This window comes from Falco biarmicus, chromosome 13, assembly GCF_023638135.1.
Source record: "Falco biarmicus isolate bFalBia1 chromosome 13, bFalBia1.pri, whole genome shotgun sequence".
In the NCBI taxonomy this organism is placed as follows: Eukaryota; Metazoa; Chordata; class Aves; order Falconiformes; family Falconidae; genus Falco; species Falco biarmicus.
The window spans coordinates 27,225,152-27,249,379 of record NC_079300.1 but is presented as its reverse complement, the minus strand read 5'-3'; the positions used below and the strand labels follow the sequence as shown (position 1 = coordinate 27,249,379).

Genomic DNA, 24,228 nt, shown 5'->3' with positions numbered 1-24,228 from the left:
AAGACATTTTGTGCTGGCATGGTTTGATCCTTGTATTTCTACTTTGTATTTTCTTCATTTTTGGCAAATAAAGGACTTCTGATTTTTAAAAGCAAAACCTGTCTCATAGTGGTGGGATAAAGCGTTACTGCTTGCTTCATCTCCAGCCGCTGCCCCGGAATCACGTTCCCTGCTGCTGCTGAGCTTGCACCACCCAATGGTTCCCTGTCAGCAAGCCTGGCACCTCCAAAATTCCAGCCTTTCTTCTCAAAAACCCTGCAGCAAAGCACTCCGACCACTTACCTTCCTCACATCTTCACCCTTAACATGGAGCACTGTCCCTGTGCTGACTCACCTGAATGCCAAGCTCCCGCATTTTAACCTGTCCTGAAAAGATAGATACCTCTTGGATCTTCTATGGAGAAGGAAAAAAAAAAAAAGAAAAAGAAAAAAAAAAAAAAAAGGAAAAGTAATGCATTTTCTGATTTCATTATATGCAAATGCTCAAGCAGAATCACTGCATTCTCGTCTTCCTTCATCCGGGAGCCTGAGGGGTCAGCATTCCCTTGGGTGCCTAAATCTGTCTATAGCACAGCCACTTTTTGGTGGGGACTTTGGATTTTTTTGGAAAATATCAGAGGCACTTCAATTTGAAATGTTAAATAGGACCAAAGAAGATGGCTTGCAACATTATCATTACTACTTTATATAGTAGTATATATACCTTTCAGAGTGAATTTTGTCAGCCATGCTGCATACCTGGAATGATTCTGACATGTAAAACTGTCCTTTTCTTATCATTTCACATCTCAGACAGTTAGTTAGCAATCAAAAGGGTTGTTATAATTTGTATAAAAATTCAATACATAAAAAATTGTCTGGGGGCGTGCGCTTCTTGCATATGATAAAAAGATGCTTTTATTCTGGATCACACCAGACTTGGCACGATTCATGCGCCACATCTGTATGATCTTTTTCTTGCAAGTCTATCAGAGTTTCATCGACCAAGCAGCTCCTTGCCGTGCCGGCGGGACCTGCCCTGGGAAGCAGGCTTTTCTGGTTGGATTTTCTGGTTGGCTGCTGCATTGCCACTCTACAGGATTTTTCTGATAGTACAAGATTTGATGGTGCTTACAGGGGGGCGGCCTCCAAGGTGTAAGGATGACACCCATGGAAGCAGCTGTGCCAGACGACACCCGTTAGCCGCCGCCTCAGTCTGTGATGATGTTTTAAAACTCATACGCACGTACAAGAACATCTGCAGGGGGTTCAGCGGGAGCAGAAGAGTCTGTGCTGATCCCGCTTGTCCACAGGCACCGCGCCACGGGGCGAGTCAAGGCAGAGAGCGAGAACATCACCTGCATGAATGAGCTGCTAGGCGAGCAGCACGGACAGCGCAATCCAAGTGTTCACTGCCAGTTTTGTTCCCCTGCCCCTCCTCCCTCCAGGATTTAATCCCAACCAGTGATTTCACTGATGTGCAATACATGGAAAGAGCCTTTCCACTCAAAATGAAAGTTTAGGTGTTTTCTCTTTCTCGAAGGAGCATCTTCCACACGTTCAGATCTGGATGGCCAAAAGCACCAGACTCTGTACCGCTACACATGACCACAAGTCCACCCCTTCCAGAAGGAGCCCCTGCTCTTTCCATCTTTGCAACATGTTTTCAGGCAGGAAGAATCCCACAGCAGAACGCTGGGTGAACTCTTGCTTTGTCTTTCTGATGCAGCTCTACAAATTACAGGGTTTTAATAAATTTTGGAAGTCCATCACCATCTTCAAGAGGACCGGGAAGAAAGGTCGCAATACCACGCGCTTCCTCTATGAAAAGAAGTCCCCAAGCAGCTTCGCCTGTGCTGCCGCTGAGGACGGTTCCCCAAGTCCGCAGCACGGCAGGAGGGGCTCCCGCGGCCGCTCCCCGTCAGCGATTCCCCGTGGCTGCCCACACTGGGCAGCCGGGAGCTGGTCCTGGCTGTGGGCCGCCTTGGACCCAGTTTTCACCCAGCTCCTGACCACAACCAGCGCGGGAAAGTCCCAGACCACTGCGCTGCTCGTACTGCTATAAAACAGAAACTAAGGCTCCTCAAACTAGAACCACTGCACTTGTTTTCAGCAACATTATGATCCTTTCCATTGCTCAGCTTATTCAAGAACAACTAGCCAGGAGGTGAAGAAAACCAAACCAAGCCAACCCTAATTTAAACAATTACAGAATTAGTCATCAACGGACTAAGTAGTATTTAGACAGTAAGTTTGACATATGCCACACTGATGCCCTTAGCAGTTGCAAAATAGAATTAGAAAACTAACATTTATTAAATCAATTTGAATTTTAATATACATTTCAAGAACGTGGCAGCATAAAAGGAAATGTTTTAGAAACAACCTGAATCTACCATTTGCAATTTTACATTAACGATCAGGTCTCTCCTGTTGACGGTTCCAAAACACACTTGACCTAAATTCTCCAACTTCTGGTACCATATTTAATGCAGCAGTGAGATAGTAAAGATTCCAAGTACTCCCACATTTCTGGACCAAAGGTACTATGTATTTAATTTAATGAAAGTCCTAATAAATGTACCATCAACAATCTCAGCAAAACTTAACAGCTCTGCAAAAGCATTCAGAAACAACCCATGCTGTGCAGTTTACTCCCCTTAAGTCAGACTCTGGTTTGGCTACTTTTCTTACACGTAGTGGACTAATAAACAGATTTACATTAGTAGGTTACTATCAAACCACCAAATCAGAAAATGGTAGGATCCTTCTGGGTCAACACAAAAATCACATACAAGTTTAACTAAATACATTTTAATAGGACATCATTAAATCTCATGAGGGCTAAAAACCACAGATCTTAGGTACTTGGGTTGGCAAATAAAGACAAGAATACTAAGAAGCATTTTCCACCATTTACTCATTATCAAAAATATTTTTCAACTCTTCTTGCAAAACAAAAACAAAAAAGTACAGACTGGACACGTACATCACATTTTTCTTCCTATGGCTTTAACCCCCCACCCTACCCACCCCACAAAAAAGACGGGGGGAGAAACAAACCAAAACCAACAAAAAGATCTGACCACATTCACAGAAAATGACACCATGGTACACTACAAAACAAAAGGAGGTGTCATTTGTGTCCAAAGGTTTTTGCTTATTTCTTAGGTGAGGAACCATCATTGTACATGCTTTGTGCTAAATCAAAATACACCTAACGCCGGGTTGGAAAGCGCTGCGGGGTCACTGGGTGAATAAGAGGAGAGATGGAAGCAGTAAAGTAACTCAAAAAAATTCACATACTATTTAACATGCTGTTGAAACAGGAATTGCCTTTTAAATTAGAAGGTAATGTTTTGTGTTCTAGTCAGCCCATGTTTCATTTGTGCTGTATCATTCAAAGAGGAGAAATTTCTGCTTTCACAAAGTAATCTGACTTTTTTAGGCTGCCAATGAAGCCCTAAATGCAAGACACAATTATTCCGCTTGTACTCTTATTTAGGGATTACACCGAAATAAACCATTTCTGCATAAAGCTGAATTCCTACGAAGGCGCTTTCATTTTAACACTTTCTGAGGTAAGCCCTTTGACAACTTTGGGGTTTGTTTTTTTTCCATTTTAGAGCCTTTCAGCCCAGGTTGAAAAGCACTGACCTTCGAAAGCTATTTTCAACATATTAGCAAAAATTGAGATAGATTCTGGGTGAAGCGAGTTACACAGCTTATTCTGCCTATCAAACATCCAAAGCATGTGACCCCAGAGCGCACCAAGCCCTCGGTCCCAGCTGGAAGATGCCCGTCAGTGAAGAACTGCCCTCACGGGGGGTGGGTCCCAGGCCTGCGGTGGCACAGACTCAACAAACAAACAAACCAACCACCCCCATGGTGGTAGCTGCTGGGGAGGTTTCCATGTATCCCAGGCACTGACTGGCAGCGGCCTCGGGGGAATCAGCCAAGGAGTCTTCCCATAACCCATAACCATTCCCCCGCCACCCCCTACCTTTTCTAGAAGGAACAACAGTGAAATCAGCAGGAACTCCCCGCCCCGCCCCCCCCCCCCAAAAAAAAAAAAAAAAAAAAAGGTTGGAGGGAGGAGAGAATGGTGTTAATAAAACTTGAGGCTTCTTTGCATACAAGTAATTTTCTCACCCCAGCCAAAATAACTCAGTAACATGCCACACAAAGGGAGCGGGCACAGAGGGCATAACTGAGCAGGAACACGACCTGTGGAATTGTCAAGGGAAAAAAAAAAAAAAAGAATGAAATTGTTAACGGGGATGATGCACCCGAGTCAGCCGTTCACACCCAACCAACTGATCATCCTGACCCTTGCTGGGGACTGAGCTGCTTTTTGGGCTATCAGCTTTTTCAATATATTTACTAATCTTTTTTTTTTTTTTTTTTTTTTTTAAACTGTTCCATAGCATAGATTACTAATTCTCACCATTGGAGATTACTTACCCTTTTCAGAGTGCCTTCTCCAGCTCGATGCTGCATTTCCTACAGGAAATTTTAGGTTATTTTCTAGCAACGGTGACTGTAACTAATCGATAATTATTTTTCTACACCAGGATGTAGCACAGTTTAGATGGACTAACTAGATACCACTTTTCTACGTTTAAGCAGAAGCTTTGACTGAGCACAAAGCATGATGAGGTACAATGAGGTTAACATACTCCTTGCCAAAGATCTTGTGATAAAATCATTTACATCAGCAATTGATCTCAAACTATGAGGTGCTGTAAGAACTAAAAACAGTTTTAGGGTAACTCCTCCATTATCTGCAACTATTTCCCAGACACTAATACACATAACATAGCAATGAAAAACACTTGATACAAGTGATCTAAACGCAGGAGCTCCAGCAAGTTAAACAGAACCATAGCTGCCTTAGAACTGTAGCAGTTCCCCTACTGACGGCAGGGAAAAGAAAGAAAGACTCAACAGTCGTATCTCATGTCTATAGCTTCATCCAAACTTTTATCATCGTGTGTACTGGCAGCTAAAAACGTAGTTACTGGTGACCCTGTCACATTGATTACACTGGTGCTTGTGCTGGCATTGCGCACCGCAATGCTTGTCACATTAATGCCCAAAGTAAGCCTAGTCTGCTCCAAGGCCTTTTCTGGCACTGCAAATGCCTCCAGCTTCTTCTCCCCATTAGCCATGTATGAGTTTTGGCAGCCACGGCATATGCAGTCAAGGCAGGCTTTGCGGTTAGAATAGCAAGGGCAGCGTTGGCCACGGCATGTAAGAACACTTGGATTTTGGGTGGCACGACCACATTTACACCCTTTCTTTTCTTGTGGCTTTTTATACACAGTTTTTGTTGGGCTTCCTGGCATAACATTACTGCTAGGAACTTTCTCCTTTGCTTTGTCTTTTGTTTTCAGCACCCCTGGTTTGGCTTTCGGGTGAGATTTCTTAGGGGCATGTTCTAAATTCTTTTTCATGCTTTTGTTAGACAGGAGCACAGTTTTACTTATTTTGGGAGTAGTGCCTCCATTAGGTACAGTTGCAATAGGCTGCAAAGACATTTTGTTTTCCTGTTTCACTGTTACAGGAGCCGATGCCCCCAGTGTTGGGCCACAGATGATGCTGGAAATGGGTAGAGGTTGCACCTTCTCGCTGTCGCTTTCTGATCGAGACCGCTTTCTGTTTAATTTAACTACCTTGGGCGTCGCCGCTGTACAGGAGATTCCGTGAGGAGAAGCATCTGTGGACATGAAAATGTTATGGCTAAGAGGTGGGGGAGAAAGCTGCAGGAAAGGGCCGTTAGTCATGTTTGCTTCCAAGGTGGGCTGCAAATTAGAATCACAGACTTCAGTATTTGAAACGGTCTCTAAGCTCCGGAGAACCTCCTCGACGCTGAGGAGGAGCGAGCCACCTGGTTTTATATCTTCACTGAAACTGCAGATGTCAATGCCTGTCGTACACAAGTCACTAGTAGAAACTGTGTCACACACAGGCTGCAAGCTGCTAGAGAGATCTTCAGTTTTTATATACTCTCCAGTGCTGCAGACATCGATCGTGTTTGCGTGTTCAGGAGAAGGAATATTCACTCCAAGTTTATCTACTGAAAGCCCATTACAATTGGGCAACCCGTTGATAACAGAACCTCTAAGATCAATGTTGTGTGTGCTTTCAGGGATTGATGTAAAACTAGCTGGAGGATCAGTTGTGAGTTCTGAGGTTGAAGGTACTGGGGAATGTGTCAAACACAAAGCCAAGGCTGTATCAGAAGATTTTTCTGTCTCTTCATGGAGTGGTGATCCATCTTTAAGCAAAGCCAAAAGATCTGCAGAACAATCAACTGCCTGGATAATATCTCGTGCCAGTGGAGTCTGCGTTATGTATTCGCAGAGTTTCTTATAGCAGTTCACTAAGATGCTTAGTTGCTTATTCTCCTCAAACTGTTCATAGTCCTTGCACCAGCTACATGACGGTTTCATCATCATCTTCTTGCCTTTACAAGTTTTGCAGACATAATGCTGACATGTGGAGTTGGTAGGAGCAATAGGGTCTTGTAGCAAATTTCCTAAGGAAAAAAGAAAGAGAAAGATTATGATGGACTCAAGGAAGGTTTGCAGGATAGTACGGAACGATATTTCTTTTTTGTACTATCAGAAACATTGCCTGAAAAGCAAGTCACCAGAAAACTGACATCTAAACAACAGCCTGTAAAAATTTTCACAGCTGCTTTATCTAGTTTTAATACAACGTTAAAAAACACTTAGGAGAAAACCACCACACCATAACATGTCGTGCTGCTGCAGCCTTTAGAAACACTCTCAACTAACACACTACCAATCCCCTCGTCCCCCCTCAGCAGTTTCTCTCATTGGAACTTACAAAACACACAAGATTTCTATGAATTTACCAGAAGTGCAACAACAAACTCCCATGAAGAGCTACTGCAGAGATCTTAATGACATTGGTGAAAACAAATGGCAACAGAGCAGAGGGAAACTCTAAAAGGAATGTAAAAAAGATGAAATATCAACCCCCAAAAGCAAAGAAGACACAGCAGACTTTGTTTTACTTTTCATTTAGCTGGGACTAAAAATACAGCCCAGCTTTGTGACAGTCAATGCTATGAAAAAAGCACCAAGTTTTTAACTTTGCAAGCAACAAGAACAGTTAAATGGATCCCATTAACTCTTATAAACACCAAATAAAACCCCCTAGTAATATATTTGAATAAAAAGGGGGGGGCGGAGAAAATACTATATTGCTCTCTAATAGATCACTCTTGTGCCAAACCAGAAGGTGCAACAAGGCGACTATTAACATAACCTGGGAAGCGCTGAGTCCCGGTTTTCCAATTCAAGGACACAAATCAGTGAAATAAAACTTAAAATAGTGGTACTGTCATAGTCACGATGCTTAAATACTTTAAAATGTCAACAACAGCTCATGTTCTGGGCTGGAGCAAAGAAGTCAGAAGAAAGGATTTTCTCTGACATCTTACTGTTAAGAATAAAAAAAACTAATAAAAATCAGCTGCGGAAGGAATCAACACACCTGACAGCACCGTTTCAGACACCCAGTACTGACAGTATGCAAGGTTATGTCTCCAGATCTCTGAAACTGTAAAAAACTGCAAGAATGTTTCTGTTTTTCCTTAAGAACAAACCAAATAACACGTAAGGATAAAAGGATGAAAGAAGAGATGTAACTAAAATTCTGTATAGAAACACTCCAACTAGCAACTATACCCAGAAAATGACAGTATTGCTTTGCTACTTCTAGCCAGCTCTAGGCCAGAGAGATACTCTTAACACCTAAATTAAATTCCAGAGTACCTATAGTCACCTGCTGCAAGAGGTTTGCCCTCCTCTCCCTGCAACAGACTTTCAGCTTTGATCAGACCCTTCTCCCCACAAAAAGCCTTGCTGAATGCATTACAGCCATCAGAGAATTCTCACCCAGATTTTCCCAAAGTGAAAACATACTGCTATGAACAAACGAATAAAATTAAACAATTTGGGAAGAGAAAGCAAAGTGCATACATTAACACAGTCCAAGATTTTAAAAATGTTATCAGATATAAGGACATTTTCTCTCATCACTCACTTGCCAAGGAGATTTTAATCTAGCACTTTGAAGGGACATCATTAACTGGACCTAGCTGAGTTGATGGTCAGCTAAGGAATGAAACCCAACTTTCCTACCCTCTAGTACTTTAGCCGAGGATCCAAGCCCTCAGGGAGAAGAGCCAGACATACTGTACTAACCCTTGGCTGTAGCAGCCCTTCAAATTACAAACCTGAAACTCTGCAGCTTCTGCCAGTGTTCCACCCCCTTCCTAACCTAACCCTCCGTGCTTTCCACAAACCGCTTTTGAAAATTCAGCTTTTGTGTGCCTGTTTAAATAGGAAATTTGTATTTGCACAGTAATTCTCCGCAACTCTCCTGAATTCCGTCGGTGAGCAGACTATCTCATTTTCCCTTTGAAATCTGAATTCCCTGGTACCTCTTTGGGAAAGGGCTGCTCCAGCCTTCCACCTGAGCTGCCTCTCAGTAAAAGTGGCTTAATGTAAACTGGGTTTTGAGCAACAAATAACAAGAGGCAGTGCTGAAGTGATCGTTTCATAGTATTTTCTTCAGAAATTGAGAGAAAATACAATTATTTAGAAAGCTGGGAGGTGGCATACTTCTACACAATGTCAAATGAGAGCTGTCGTTACAGGAGAAGCTGTAGAACAGAGGAAGGTTCAAAGCACAATTACAGCAACACCAGAAGGGAAATGCACTTCACGATCAGAGCCCAGGTGTTCAACTTTTCTTTGCTGATCTACTGAGGAAGGGCTGACTTGAGGAGAAGTGACTCCACAAGATCACCGTGAGAAGGCAGCAGCAAAACACTCTTCAATTTTAACAGTGAAGATTTAAGGCCAACAGATGGAACATGAAGTCACACAATCCAAGCTGCAGTGGAATTTTTTTTTTTTTTTTAAAGTTCCCTTTGAATGACATTAGATAAAGAGCAGTGCAGGCAGAGATGTCCACCATAGTCCTATGATTGAATTTGATTTTCTGAGAAGAGTCCCTAGCTCCCCCTGGGGAAAAACAAAAAGCAAGCTTGAAATCACATCAGCTAGTCTCAGAAGTCACATCCTTCAGCAGAAAGAGTTCACAAACAACTGTCCGTCCCTTCCGGATCCTTGGAGTCTTTCCAGCAGGACAAGCAGAAAGCCCTGTCCTGGCCAATGCAGGAGGCAAACACCCCTAACGCTCGGTCGGTTAATGCTTTGAGACTTCAGAAGCCATCGCACAACTACACACACCCACAGCAAACCAAAACCAAAACCCAGAACCAAAAGCCCACCACCATTAATTCCCAATGAAACAAAGCTGTTGGGTGTGCTCCTCGTGCCATCTTTAGCCTCCCTTTTGCTACTTAGGATGATAAATATGAGTTCTGATGATCAGTGCTTTACAGATTATGAAGCACTAAAATACTTCAGAGATGGAATCAAATAAACATTGTACCAAATTAACTTTTTTTTAGATTTTTTTTTTAAAAAAAGTCATCACCAACTGCACATTTTATTTCTCCCAAAATAATTCTGGCTGCAACTGTTGAATGGGTACAAATGCTAAAAAAGATACCGAAAAATTTGTATTTTCCTGAAGCTTTGAGGAAAAAAACAGACGGACAGACAAAACACTTCACATGCTCTCACTGAAGGGAAGAACAGAGCGAGTTCTACTCTCAGTAAATGCCAGGCAACCTACATGGGAGAGACATCAGAAATGCCTGAGCTGGGGGAATATTTTCAGCTTGAGCTCATCTCTCATTGAATATTCATTCTTCAGTCAAAGCTGCTCTCTCGTATGGATTCTGTGGCACCTATCACTCTCTTCAGCTTTAGTATTGTTAAGCTAAAAAAAGTCAACCATGAGATGCAAATTGACACAAAATTAAGTTTCCTTACTTTTAAAACTCAGGGGATGGTATCAAGCCAGTAACATGTCCCAGGAAGACAAGAGCGGAGCTGCTACCCAGAATCTGGAGGTACCTCTGGGACGTTCCAAACTGCTGGATGGTACAGGCTCCCCAGGCACAACGCTCCAAGGCTCCTTTAATGCTACAAATTACAAGATCTTCCCAGATTAAGATTACGAACCGTGAAAATAAAGCTGGGCAGGATTCAGAGATGTTTTCTAGCCCACCCTCAACCTCCTAAGAATAACCGTACCGAGTCAGACCACAGACCCATCTAGCCCAGCAGCCCATTCCAGTGGGGGCCAGAAGCAGATGCTTACAGCACGGAGCAAGAAATCGGAAAGCAAAATCTTAGTACTTGCCCAGCTTTTAACCATTATGGGTTAACCATTTAACAGATGGGGTTTCCACGTACTCAGTAACCCTTCTCTCCTTAGGGTTGCCTCCTCTCCCCTTTAACTATTTCAAATGTAACCACCGCAGGCTTTGACAAGGAGGGCCCTGGTCTGCCCTCCACTGTGCTGAGAATGAGCTTTTTGTTTCAAACATGACTCTTACTAGTTCCACTTGGCAATTTCTGGATCTTGCATTGGATGAGGCAAGTCAATCCCTATCCCCCTCTTCCACACTGCTTGTGGTTTTACAGACATCTACCACGTAACCCTCCGAGTTGTCCCTGTTCCAGACTGTACAGAAGTTGTTCCTTACATTGGATCACCGTTCTCCTAACTCTTCCACAGTGTGCGTGGTTTTTTTTTAAAGATAGGGGGACCACAACTGCAACAACATAAGATACAGGTGAATTACAGCTTCATACACTGCCATAATAAAGTTCTCCACTTTATTCTCTATTCCAGTGCTGATTTTTAGCATTTGCTTTTCTTTTTTTGGTTGATACTCAGCACTGAGCTGACATCCTCATAGAGTTTTCTACTGCGAGGCTGAGATCTCACTCTTGGCTGGCAGCCATCAGAGCTACCCCTTTCTATAAATTTACAAGTGTACATAGATCTGCAAGATATAAAAATGGTGGGCTCTGAGAAGTTAATATGTTTTGCATGTTTATAATTTAATATTTATCTAAGCTAAATTTAATTTGTCATTTTATGGCACAGTCATTCATCTCCATAAGATCTTGCCACAATTACTCAACGCAGGCTTTCATTTTTACTACCCTGAAGAGCTTGGTATAACTAAACTTTTGTCTCATCTCTTCTCACCCTCTTTTGCAAGGGGTGTATTAATATACCAAAAGCAAAATTAGATTCTTACCAAGCCTCCAATGACAGGCCTTCCCTTAACAACATCAGCTCTTAACTATCCTGCTTGCAGAAACGTTGACTAAACATCTACATTAATATGAGCACTTACAATTATGCAGAATATACAGAGGAAATACTTTTAATATATTATTTACAAAATATCACAGCTGTCCTGGAAAGGCTGCTACCAGGAGGGAGGTCATTGAAACCACAAGGAATACTTCCTATTGCGTTCCTTAATGAGCATTACTTCACAGCTGCAGGAAGAGGGGAAGCATCTGCAAATCATATCTCACAGACCAAAGGGAGGAGAAGAATTGGGAATCAAAGCAATTGTTAGGTGTATATATGCAGCAAATGTGCTCCAAATGGATGAAATTCACTCAGACAGACTTGAATTGAAACAGGCCACCTCCTTCCACTCTCATCTATCCTCAGCAAAGGCAGAAATATAATGCCCCAGAAAAGGGGCTAAACACACGTAACTACTTTAGCGCCCTTGCAAAAGCTACTGAAACATAACATACTGCCTTTTTCAACAACTGAAAAGTCCTAAGGATGTTGTTTATTATTTATTTATTACTAAATTAAATCTTGATGAAGTAAACTAGAAAAAATTACGTCCAATTTTTTTACAAGTATAAATAAATGTATCACCGGGGGTAATCTGCATTTGTCTGCCAAAACAGTCTTTAATCCTTGACTGCATTCGTGTCACCAGAAATCACCCTTGTTTCGTGGGGTGCAGGAAGCACGCGGAAAGCTCAGCAGCCCAGCCCTCTACTCCTTTCCCTCTCCACCTACTGAGGCGGTGTTATCTGCTACACAGCGCAAGTACGACTGGCATCTGTGAAGAAGGGGATAAGATGGAAAGAAGGAAGGTAAGAAGGCAGCTCACCTGCACCAGTTAACCTGTTAACATCAAACGTTACAATGACCATGACTTCATTTTTAAACCAAGATTACAAAAAGCTTCTGTGAACTTTGGATTAGTCAAACAGAAATTCTGCAGCTCTGTCAATCTAGCAAGTTTTAAAGAACAGGAACCTATAATCAAATGAGGCACACATATACTTCTGCATTACGCTTAAAATTAATATACGGCAAGCACATCAAAGTAATAACAGAAGCTGGAAATTTAGCAGTTGGACCGCTACACTTTCAGAATTGTCACTTAAGGATTAAACATTATCTGATCATTTCTACTAAAATAATTAGCAATAGGTAGCAAGCTCTAATAAACTGCTACATTCAAGCTTCAGAGTTAACCCCTCCTGAAGGATGGGAGCTAGCTCTCACCGGCTGGCGATGCCACTTGACAGGCTTTTTGGAGCTCAGCTATCCATCTACCAGCAGCTCAAGCACTTCAGCTGAAGCAGCCTCTGCAACTCCCTGCACTGCTCCCTCCTTCAACCCCACACAGCATCTCTGCATCTGACAAATTATCAGCTAGATCCCACTTTAGAATAATCTGACTGTAGCTGTATGAGGTTTCAGAGCAAAACATGCAAAAGAAAAATGCCATCATAAAAGCAGTAGCATTTTCAGAGTTTGGTAAAAAAAAAACCCTAAAAGCACTATTTGCAAAACTATTTGATGATAGACAGGCAGGCATATGATAAGTAGTGAAAAGGTCTGTTAGCCATCTGCAGAGAAAATAAAACAAATGTGTAAGATCTGTTTTATATGGGTGACAGATCTGGATGCTTACTAGAAATGAAGATAACTAAATACATTCAAAACCACAGAAACTTCAAGAGAGGTTTGCCAAGGACAAGACAACAGTGAAGGGGTGAAGTGCTCAGGGCCAGGCTGGATGGGGCTTGGAGCAGCACCCTGGGCTGGTGGAAGGTGTCCCTGCCCGTGGCAGGGGGGTGCAACTAGATCAACTAGATGATCTTTAAGGTCCCTGCCAACACAAACCGTTCTGTCATTCTGTGGAAAGTCGCCTTCCACGGATCTCAAGCCCTACCACAAAGCCCTTCCAAGCCGTACACTCAAGAGGGTGGGTTGAGCCACGGTCTAGCTGACACATTTCACAAACACTGCACTGAAGTCGAGGCAGATTCACCAGATGGAGGTTTGTCCTACCCCTGCCCTGACAAACTGTCCCAGTTAGAAAAATGTTTGGCAACCGTTCTCATCATCCAGAAACCCGCCACATCACCTGGCTGAGGTGCCGCCTATCACCCAGATATCCCGCACCCACCTTCTGGCGTTCAGAAAATACATCAGCATCTGTAGCGGCCACGCTCTTGGTTTAGAGGCAGGAAGACGCAAGATATTTGCAATGTTACTAGCCCAAAATTTTGAACCTGCTATCTACAAAATACAAATTGTAACTAAGAGGAGTTCACAATGACAACACTATAAATGTACTTATCATTTAATGCTTTTTGTGAGACGTTTTGTAGACAGAAATAGTTTTATTCAGCCAAAAACTAGACTCAGAAAAAAACTGCCCAAGACTTTCAGCAGACAAACCTCTTTCAGCCCTGAAACAGTAAGTTTACCTGTAAACTAAATGATAGTATTTCTTCCTGAAAATACCACCTTGCTTTTATAGATCACCACAACTACAACAAAAGTGCCACTAGAATTTGTCCAAAGACAAGCATTGACAGATTCCTCATCAGGTGAAATGGAAACGTGAAGGGACACACACTAAAAAAGCATTAAAAGCATTTTTTTTTTCAAAATTTTATCAGAGAAAACACTCTGTTGGCTGCTGAGTATTTCTCAGCATTCTCCATCAACAAACAACTATGAAAAATTAGCTACAGAAGTTATTACCCTCATACAGGGATGGTTGTGACTAAAGAAGCAATGATTGTATAACCCTTTGGAAAAAAAAACCTGCACTATTTTTGTCTGAACATCATGGGAACCCAAGTTAACCACGATAAGACTACAGTCAGACTATTTTTCTGCATTATCTGGAGAAATACAGTCAACCTCTTTACCTAAAGTTCAAGGAAAAACCCCAGAAATAGGACAACAAATTGCTTTTAAACTGTAGAAGGGACTGCTTTGTTCTCTGGCTCCACCCCTTGCATAATAACTTTGACATAAATATGTTCTGTTGTTTATATTTCTGTTTGAAAGCCTTAGTGTTTACAACATCACTGACTGGAAAAATTCTAAATATATTTTTAACAAACTAGATGGGCTGAGTTCAAACTTTGTCGTGAACAGACTTTAAAAAGTTTTTTAAAAATTCATCTTTTTCACCATCCAATGTAGAATTTTCATGTAATGATGTTTTCCAAAAGTCAACGTTGCTGTACTTTATGAGGTTTTAAATACCAAAGTTAACATTTCTCCTATGGGTACAAGATTAATTTCACATGTTTCTATGCACACACTCGTAAGAGTTAAAACATGCTTTGGAAGTTATAGATCAAGTTGATCACATTCTCTGAGCAAACAAAAAACTTGTGACAACTACTTCTTTCCCACCAAACAAAAATGCTTACACCATCACAATTAACCATGCAATCTTTAAGTAAACTGCTCTTCAAGGCCACTGGAGAAGGGGCAAGCCCTGTGCTATGGCTGCAAGGCTCAGAAGACAGAGAATAATAAATTACATCATCAAAGGACTTCAGAGTGACTTCCACCATAAGAGCAGGGAAATCCTTACTACCTGGAAAGCACAGTGCTCAAGAAAGGTTGTGATGTGCATTATTTCTCAAGTCATATACTAGATGCAAAGAATCTTTTCTGGCCTCACAAAGAACTCCCAACATAATATACAGCAACTGCTTACTCCATATTCAGTCAACCTAATCTGTAAATCATAACATAGTAAGAAAACAAAACCAAAGAAACCTGTGTTTGAACACACTATGTCCATAGACCCAGACAACTAAGTTGTCACAATAAAGATGCCTCTTGGCAACACATTAACTTTTCTTTAAACACTCTGAAATGCAATCAGTTTAATCAGTATCTTCAGATGACCATCAGAACCTGTCCATCATCTCCCACTGCTTCAATGAGAAATACACCCTCATCTCAAATCGCATCAGAAGAGAATATTGCAATCTTCACTTTGCAACCTTCTTCTAAAGCTCGCTATCAGGCAGCTGGTACGGTGGAAACCACAGTTCTGCTCTTCCTACTCCTCAGTTTTGTTCTAAGACAGTGGAGTATTTTTAGTTTAGAAACCAATTTAAATTCAACTGGTAGAAATTTATGTTATCGAAATGTATGCAGTGTGATGCAGACAACCTTGAAAAAGCAATTCTCCCAGGATTTAAAAACAGGAAAGGGAAACAGGGAATTTAGGTAAGGAGATTTTAAGAGGAAGAGAAATCATTCACCATGGTCTTGGCTAAAAACTGGTGTATTCAAGAGCTGTGCAAGTGGACGTTTTATAGACAGCTGCCCATGCTGTTTATCTCCAAAACATGAAGAAAAAGAATACCAGCAGCAGAAGGTATTTGATAAGTACTTAGTCCCATTGTTCATGCTCCCCAATGGCTGTTTCAGAGACTCTGGTTATTTTGAACATTCTTCAGAAACTGAGAAGTATTTCAGCAACTATTCATGTAATTTTTTAAGGAGAAAACAACATGCTTTTTAAAACTACCAATATGTGATAGCTGGACAGTATTTTTCATCATTGAAACCAGAGGAAGTAAGAAAATGTAAATGAAAAAACACCTTAAAAAAGGCACTGATCCAGATCACTTTTCAAACATAAAAGGCAACTCTGATCTGGCAGCACAGACCATGAATCGGCCTTCACTCTCCTTAACCTAGCGAGAACAGGCAAGGAACCAGAGTTCTAGGCTAAACTTTTCCATCACAACACTTAAATACGCTTTTTCACTTTAAAACTATAGATATCCAGGCTCACTTAGTCATGGCTCACATCCCAAACAGAAAATCCAGTACCTTGCACATAATTAAGTTTTATTAGTAGCGGGAATTTGTTTCTTCTGCCTTCTTCCATCTCTGTGACTAGAAATTGAATTTTCTAGAAAGTTTCAATCTATTTAGATGTCACTCAACGATCTTCTCTTCTCCAAAGGCCATCATGTAACTGCTGCATGCCTCAGACTCTCAGTACCACCAGTGGAAAAAAAAAAAAAAAAGACTTTGCTTACTCCAGAGCCGTAATTGCCTTGCACGCCACTTGCTTGTGGCGCTTCCCCCCTTAGATACTTGTAGAACTTTTCGTAGGAAAGTTTATTGAAACTGTACAGGTCTAATTCACGTGATTTCCCAATGACAACGTACAGCCTAAAGTAAGAAGCTCTACTTGGGATCCATAACACAGCCACCACGAAGAGCTAGAGACAAGGGGGCCAGAGGAGGTCACACCATGCACTGGCTTACGAGGGGCAGCAGTCAGAACTGCGGAAGCAACGGAGAATTAGCTCAGTGAGGGGCAAGGAAGAAGAGGAGGAGCCTTCAGAAGTCCAACAACACAGACAAGATGGCATAAAGATGGAAAATTTTATGCAACTCAATATACCACCAACTACGGAGAAATTTCAAACCTAGCTGGCAGAATGAGTTCCAAAAGACTCACCTTATAGTGACAGTATACATTTTCCAAAAGACAGGCTAATACTTTTACACAAAAGCAGGATGGAAATAGCACATCTACACTAATCTTTGTAAACAAAAAGTCAACTCCTTTTTTGTATTTTTGGTAACTCATGCTTGGGAGTTCCTTCCACCATGCTACTTTATCATTTAGCCTTCAACCCTCCAACTAAAATCATACAAGCGCTATCTCAAAACACTTGACAGGGGCTGTGTAAGGTATGAGTCTGTACCGTCATGTTGTTTCTTTGTTCCTTCCCACCCCTTAATCTCCCTTAAACCCCATGTTGTCTCACATCCCTTTACTTAGATGACAGGATGTTTAGGGAAAGAACTATATTCTTATCCTGTATTTCTACAGCACAAGCTACAGTTGGGTTCCTGGCGGAATGTGAAGCGTTACACCCTAAAGCCAGGCAACCTTTCAAGGACTTGCACATTCTAAATTGGCAATCTTTCACACATCTTTTAAATATCTCTCTGAGGTTCCAGGACGAAGTTTTCCACTGATAAAAAGCTGAGCCGATCTAACTGGCAATCTCTCTCTTATAAGCATTTTAACCAAATTTCAAAAAAGGCTGTTAATGCTGAAAAGCCAACTGAACTTTTGAATGACTTGCAGTAACCTACGTAGTATCTGGAACAGAGAAAAGCGCTTTTTAGGAAGATTTTTATCCCAATAGGCAGTACTTTTAGAACACAGACATGTGTTGCATAAATTCTACTAACTATTACGTGTGGTATTAACACGCAATTCTGTAATAATCACTTCAGTCCAGAGACTAAAACTCAGATTTCACATCCTCAAACACAAAAGTCACATACCTTCTGTCTAATGCATGCTCAAGAGTAGTTATTTTTAAGTTTTAAAAGCTCTAGGAAATACCATCTTATACATCCCCGTAAAAGGATGATGCATTACCTACAACACCATCTAGGAAACTATCACACGATCACACTTAAATCCTAGAAACATACACAGTGGCACCATCAACATAATTTAACCTTTACAACCCATTAGGCAAGACAGAGACCTCAAATCCACCCAGAACAGATTTAGTTGACTTACAACGGCATATTGTGTTTACATTATGACTTTCTACTGATGGAACTTTGTGTGTGCCAGTTTGAATCTAAAATCAGAGCTTTAATTAGAATTTCATAATAACGTGGGTCCAAAATCTTCTGCCACACCTACTATGTGAGCTGGTTTAAAAGACTATCAGACCAAAAGAAAATTAGCTGGCTTATGGCTAGTGCATTGAGAAAACAGTGAAAGCACAATAATGTTAGTTGATTTATGTAGCTGTCACTGATTTCTTCTAAAAACAACTGTCTCAAATTAAAGGGGCAATCTTGACTGCGGAATTAATACCTACAGCATAACAAAGTATTACAGAAAGCATTCAGAGAGATTACATACTTAAGAAAGCCTGATGACATAAGGGGCACTAATTTGCGGAGTAATTTTCCCAAGGGAAGTCCTAGAAGTCCAACACTTGAGACTTTAACCAAGTGTAGGGGGTTTATGCATTATTGATAATTCATGCACCGTTTCTCCAACAAAGCACGACTGTTAAACATTTACAGTGAAGACCGCATTCTACTAAGTTCTGTGCAAGCAAAGACACGCAACTTTCCACATACACGAACCCCAACCCAACTATTTGGATCTCATGGTCTAAACAGACAAACAGGGTAGAAAGAAGCGAGCGTCTGAAAAGCTTTTAAATATTTTCAAAGAACGTACACTGTAAAGTTTTGGGTGGTCATAGCACTCACTCTTGTGATCACAGTATCTCACAAACCAATCTTTATTTCAGCATTTAAACTCTACCTTTTAAAACACTGAAGCCAAAAAGGTTTTGACAGCTGGACAGGCTTCAAACAACCTTAAATATGCAGACAGTGTAACAGCTCTTAGCACTAAAACATACAAGAGAAAAGAAGTATTTTTAAAATATCATAGCAAGGCCAGGAGGCCAAAGAGAGAAAGAGGCACCAATATTCACCCGTGGCAGGAGTGGGAGAAAAGGAAAACAAAAGCAAACACGAAGGTCGATTTGCCTTTACCAGTCTTGAGCTGAGGATTTATGAGTGCTGGTCAACACCAGAGCGGACAGTTTTGTAGCGGGCAGGACCACACTCCCATGACTAACTGCCTGCAGGTTCAAGACAGACACTTTACTAACTCTGCAGGGCAGAAACCGTATTTTATTGTATGGCTTTGCAAAGAGCCTGGTTTTTACTGAGGCCTCGGTATGCTACCACGCTGCAAACAGGAGCCCAAGACACAGAGAGCTGATACGGGGGAACTGCTCACAAAGTATTTGAAACAAACAGCAGCTACAGCTCTCTGAAAGCTAGCTGCTGCAGAAAAAAAAATATATATAAGCCAAAACAATAACCTTAAAATTCAAATAAAATAAGGGGTGAAGAGAGAAAGTGGAACAATCAAGAAGTTTGTAAGGAGGAATATCCATGGAGGCACAAGTCAATAGAAGAAAAACTAAAAAGCGTGGTTTGCTCTACCAAACTGTGTGTGACAGAAAAGCCAAGCAAGAAAAGCTGAAGAGGAGGAAAATAGCTCAGGAATTTGGGCAGGGACAAATTAAAGATAGTTGAATTCAATAGCACAGAGTGTAAAAATAAGATTGCAAAAGGCCAAGAAGGGAAGAAGTCAAGGCAATGAGAACAAAGAACACATTTCAGAAGACCAGTCTCAAAGCAGAGTGGCCAGATAGCACAGTAGTTAGAAACACGTAGCCCCTATGTAAGTATCATTTTTTTTTAAATCAGAAAAATATTAGCATATTTTTAGGAAAAAGCAGCCTGCTGATTGACCAAAAGCAAGAAGGATTTATGGGAAAAAAAAGCAGTTAGGGATTGGAATGAGCAGGGCCCAAGGTAATAAGCAAGAGATCAAGCGCCAGAGGTGCATCAATATTGACATCAGGGTTACGTGGGGAAAAAAAAAAAACCTTCGACGAATTATTTCAGGAAATGACGATGCAGTGATCCTGGGAACAGGCTCCCTCTCTCCCCAGTACAAACAGATCTCTATTTTCTGACTTTAAGTGGGAGGAGCCAATAGCTACAGGATAGGAAGCATCCAACACTAGCTTAGCAGCCTCAACAGTTGAAATCCTGATCCTGTAAATAAATAAAATATTTTAACTCTATAAAGCCAAGCTTTCATGCTGACCAAGGCTCCAGAAGAAAGTTCAAGAAAGGCTGTCAGTTTATTCCAGAGCTTCCTACCAGGAACAGACACGTGCCCCCACTTCATCAGCACAGCAGAATGCAATTCCTTCCCAATGTTCCCTAGGCTGCAATACTGAAATTCCAGATGCCTGCCCTTGCCCACAAAACTCAGAATACTTTTTTTTTTTTTTTTTGGGGGGGGGGGGGGCGTGGGGTGGGGGGTGGAGTGGGGAAATCCTAGCAGACTTTCAGCCTATTTGCTTTTTGTGGTAATTATTTTTACAGGGCAATTATCTGCCACACACACAAATCCAAATATTGTTTCTGTGTGCTTCAAATTCCTGGTTTGCAATCTGAATTACTTTTTTGCTCTTTACATTGCGGGGGGGGGGTGGGGGGCGAAGGGAAAAGTTCTCCTTTCCCTGCCTCTATGCTCTGTATATTGTTTTGAGGATCTTTTACCACGCTTGCTCTTAGTCATCGCTTTTTAAAAGCAATTAACACCACCATAACAGGGTATTCCAATAACCACTAATAACTACCACAGCCTTCAGGAAATAAAGCGGGTGAGAAAGCGCCGCGTTTGGGGGAAAACGCGCTCTCCCAGCAATCCCACGGGATTATTTTCCGGCCGGGCTGCGGGGCTCGCCGCCCCCCGCCGCCCCCCCGAGCAGCGCGGGCCGCCCCGGCCGGGGGCGGTGAGCCCCGCCGCAGCCGCCCCCGCCCCGCCGGGCAGGGCCAGCCCGCCGCCCCCGCCGCCCGCCCACGTGGGCCCCACCGCCCCCCGGCGGCTCCGCGGCGGCGGGGGCTGCGCGGCGTGCGGCGGGGCGTGAGCCCGGCGGGGCGGGGGGGCGGCCGCCGTGGCGGGGCAGCGCGGCCCAGGGCCGGCCGCGGCGCCGTGCGGGGCGCCCCGGGGGGAGGCTCATTGTGCAGGGAACAAAAGAAAGATCCTCACCGCAAACGCAGCAGGAGAGGGACTGCCTGAAGTAGGGCAGGAGCTTGTTAATCTCGGTAAAGGACTGGGGATCCCCAGGGTCGTAGTTGAGCACCAGGCGGCTCGCTGAAACGTAGAGAGCAGTGGCATTCACCGGGTTCATCGCAGCCGCTCGCACGCCGCCGGCTCCGGGGTGAGAAGAAAGCGCGGCGCCGAGTCCGTGCCGGCCGAGGGGGCAGGTGGCCCCGGGGCGGGGGCAGGCCGGGTGTCACCTTGGTCCGGGGCCACCTGGAGCCGCGCGGCGGCGGCAGCGCGGAGGCCGCGGCGGCCCGGCGGGCCCTGTCAGAGGGGCCGCGCTGGCTCCTCCTCCGCCTCCAGCGGGGCCTCGCTCCCGAGCGGCGGCCTCGGCCCGCCCGCGGCCGCACAGCGCAGGGAGGCGGCGGCGCTACTCCAGGCTGCGGGCCATGCCGGGCCGCCCTCCCCCGGGCCCTGCTCCTCTCCGCGCGGGCGCTTCCTCGGCCGCGGCGGGCCGCGCCTCAGCGGCGGCCCGGCATGGCGGCGGCCGCAGGGAGGAACCGCGAAGCCAGCTCAGGGCGGCGGCGGGCCGGGCCGCGCTGCCCGATCCGGCGGCGGGGGAGGGAGGCGGATGCACCTGGGCCTCAGCGCGGCCGCATCACCACGCCGCCGCCGCGGCCTCCTCCGCGGGGCCGGTGGCTCCTGCCTGCGCGGCCGCGGGGCGGGCGCCGCTCGCGGGGCAGGATCCGCCGCCCGATCCGCGCCGCAATGTCAATAGCAACCGTTAGATCCAACCGTCACTGCGGAGCCATCGCCGCTGCCGTCTAGCGCCCGACACTGCGCATGCGCGCCCGGGCCGCTTCCCTCCCCGCAGCGGGGGCCCATCCCGCGGCGCGGGGCGGGGGGAGCGCAGCGCCCTCTAGCGGGGCCCGGGGCCGCCCTCGGCCTGGGCGCGGCGCCGCCTGAGGGGACCGAGAGGGGCGGGGGGGGCGAGCGGTCGGCACGCCGGTGGCCTCGCCTCAGCGCAGCCGGCACGGCGGCCGGGCCGGCGCTGCCTCGCCGGGCGGGCGGGGTCGGTGGCCGGCGGCCGGCACCCCCCCCCCCTCGGCGGGTCGGGTGTCCCCCTGGCTTGGGGCCTCCGGGGCCGAGCGGCCGGGCGCGGGCTGCGCGCCCCTGTCATGGCGAGCGCCGCTTCCCTCCGGGGCCGCGCCCCGCCCGCGGCCATCCCGGGACCTGCGCCACGGCTGCCGGGCGCTCCGGTTCCGCCCGGGCCTCAGGGCCGCGACGCCCAGGCCCCCGGCCGACCGGCACGGAGCGAGCCCGCTGTGCCTGCCCTCGGAGCGGGAGGGCTGCCGGGCCCGCCGAGGGCCGGGCCTCACAGGGGTTGGCCCAGGAGCCGCCTGTCCCTGGGTGCCGGCTGGCTGCCCCAGCGGCTACCGCTGCCCGCCCGCCCGCGGCTCTGCAGGCCGAATGGGTCACAGGCCCTCCCGCTGCCCAGCCAGGGCTCCGCAGGCCGAATCGGTCACCTCCCGCTGCCCAGCCAGGGCTCTGGAAACCCCAGCCTATAACAGGGCAGTGGATATCCACAGCCTTGGGTTAGGTACGACCAAGGTGTGGGCACAGGAAGGATTTTTTTTTTTTTTATCCTGGCGGGTTTTAGAGCACTGGGGACATACGGAAGGACCTTTTGCTGTTTCCACTGTAAGCACCGCTCAGGCCACTCACAATTGCAGGGTGGTTGGGGTCTGAAGGGACCTCTGGAGGTCATCTTGTCCAAGCCCCTGCTGAAGCAGGTTCCTCTAAAGCAGGTTCCACACACCTCCAGATCCTGTGCTGCAACACTGCCAGGGCCATCAAGGCAGCCCTCTCCCTGCTCCTCAGGCCTTTTGGGGAGCTGTCTGATAGAACCTCTCCCCTTTCCCACTTGTCCCCTCCCTGTGTTCACCTAGAGTTGCCCATGTTAAAATCAAGGAGTTCCACTTGTATATTTCTGTTCCTTGTTCTCTTTATGAATTCCCCCAGCGTTCCAGCCCAACTCAAAAGAAGCGTGCATACAAAATACAGGAATTTGGGTCTTGACTCCAAATACACATTTAGCACTTCTGATCCTCATCGAGCTGTACAGCTCGTTCCCCATCAGACACTGTTTTCACACACCCCATGTACAACCCCTGTGTGCTCGGTGCATTTCCCATATTAACAGGCATACCTACAACAACCCCCCACGCCACCCTTTGACCTCCCAGCAAACACTAAATATGCTGTTTCTGGGCTGTAACTCTCTGCACGCGTTCAGTCACTAAGCTGACTTCATTTCATGGCACAGCATCTTCATTCTCACTTTCAGCCTACATGGATATTGCCCATAAGATACCCAATTCTTTCTTCAGCTTACTGCCAGAAACACCTTACGTGCTGAACCAAGCCAGCAAATTGAAATAACATGTAAGCAATTTCCCACCAAGTACACGTTCTTTGTACACTTCCCGGCATTGCATCCTCTGCCAAACTCCAAACATACAGTGTCCTGAACACTCTCATCTCAGCCCCTCCCACCTATACCTCACACTGCTCTGGCTGTTCTGCAAGGAGCTTACTTGACACCTGACATCCGATGAATTTCACCGGTCTCGTCTCATTTCTAGGATATACTCCTTTGGGATGTTGTGCATGGGCTGAATTCAGCAGTTGCCATCAGTAGTGTTCCAGGACCAAACCTCACTATCCCCATCCATCTACAGCATTAACCCGTGCTATTCTTACATCCCCTGAGAGTGCTAAAAAAATAGGTTTGGATTCCATCTAAGAACAACTGCAATCCTGGCAGGACAGAATATAAACTCTCTAAAACTGCAAGTAAACCTTACTCTTGAAAATCATGGTGATAACTGAATAATCAAACATGAAATCGCAAGAGTAGCATGACTGACTAGGTCATACCCCTTTGGCCAGAGGAAGCTTATAGTGCTTTTTTTTCCCCACTGTTGCTGGCTGATCTGCTGAATTTGACTTTTCTTCCAGTCAGACTCTTGAGTTGAGGATCCTTGTTTCTAATAGTGCAGTCCAAGAAGCAGATAACATTTTTCCTACCTCTGTTGATTGTTTCTTCTAGTCTATCAGCATCACTATTCTGGAGAATGAGCCCCGCTATCCAAACAGATTGGGTTAGGCCCTCGGCTGTTTGTGATCACCAGGACAAGTTGAGTGGTAAGACTAAATATGAGGGTCTTGAGCACACCAACAGGCTCTGCAACGTCTTCCCCCTGCCCTCAGCGGTTTGGCTGCCTGCCTGCACATCAGGCCAGCTCTGATGTGGTGAG

General features: G+C 45.0%; 1 protein-coding gene across 3 annotated transcripts; it reads right to left on the bottom strand.

Moving 5' to 3' along the window:
- Positions 1–2,882: 2,882 nt before the first annotated feature.
- MSL2 (MSL complex subunit 2) lies at positions 2,883–21,718 on the bottom strand. Of its 3 annotated transcripts, XM_056357948.1 has the most exons (3): positions 20,915–20,995; positions 9,924–12,043; positions 2,883–6,520 (listed from the first exon to the last, which is right to left on the bottom strand). In XM_056357948.1, exon 3 carries the CDS (start codon positions 6,438–6,440, stop codon positions 4,923–4,925), a length of 1,518 nt encoding a protein of 505 aa, XP_056213923.1. In that variant the 5' UTR covers positions 6,441–6,520; positions 9,924–12,043; positions 20,915–20,995; the 3' UTR covers positions 2,883–4,922. The 3 variants fall into 3 exon arrangements, with proteins under 3 accessions (XP_056213923.1, XP_056213921.1, XP_056213922.1); XM_056357946.1 differs by lacking the exon at positions 9,924–12,043 and having other exon boundaries at positions 20,915–21,718; XM_056357947.1 differs by lacking the exons at positions 9,924–12,043; positions 20,915–20,995 and adding an exon at positions 16,099–20,153.
- Between the last annotated feature and the right edge of the window lie 2,510 nt (positions 21,719–24,228).

Bases quoted from the DNA above. Each gene is read 5' to 3' on its own strand.
- MSL2 (XM_056357946.1), bottom strand. From the start codon at position 21,056: ATGAACCCGGTGAATGCCACTGCTCTCTACGTTTCAGCGAGCCGCCTG. The intron at 6,521-20,914 runs GTGAGGATCTTT...TTTTTTCCTTAG, and splicing joins CCTCTCCTGCTGCGTTTGCG to GAAATTTGCTACAAGACCCT.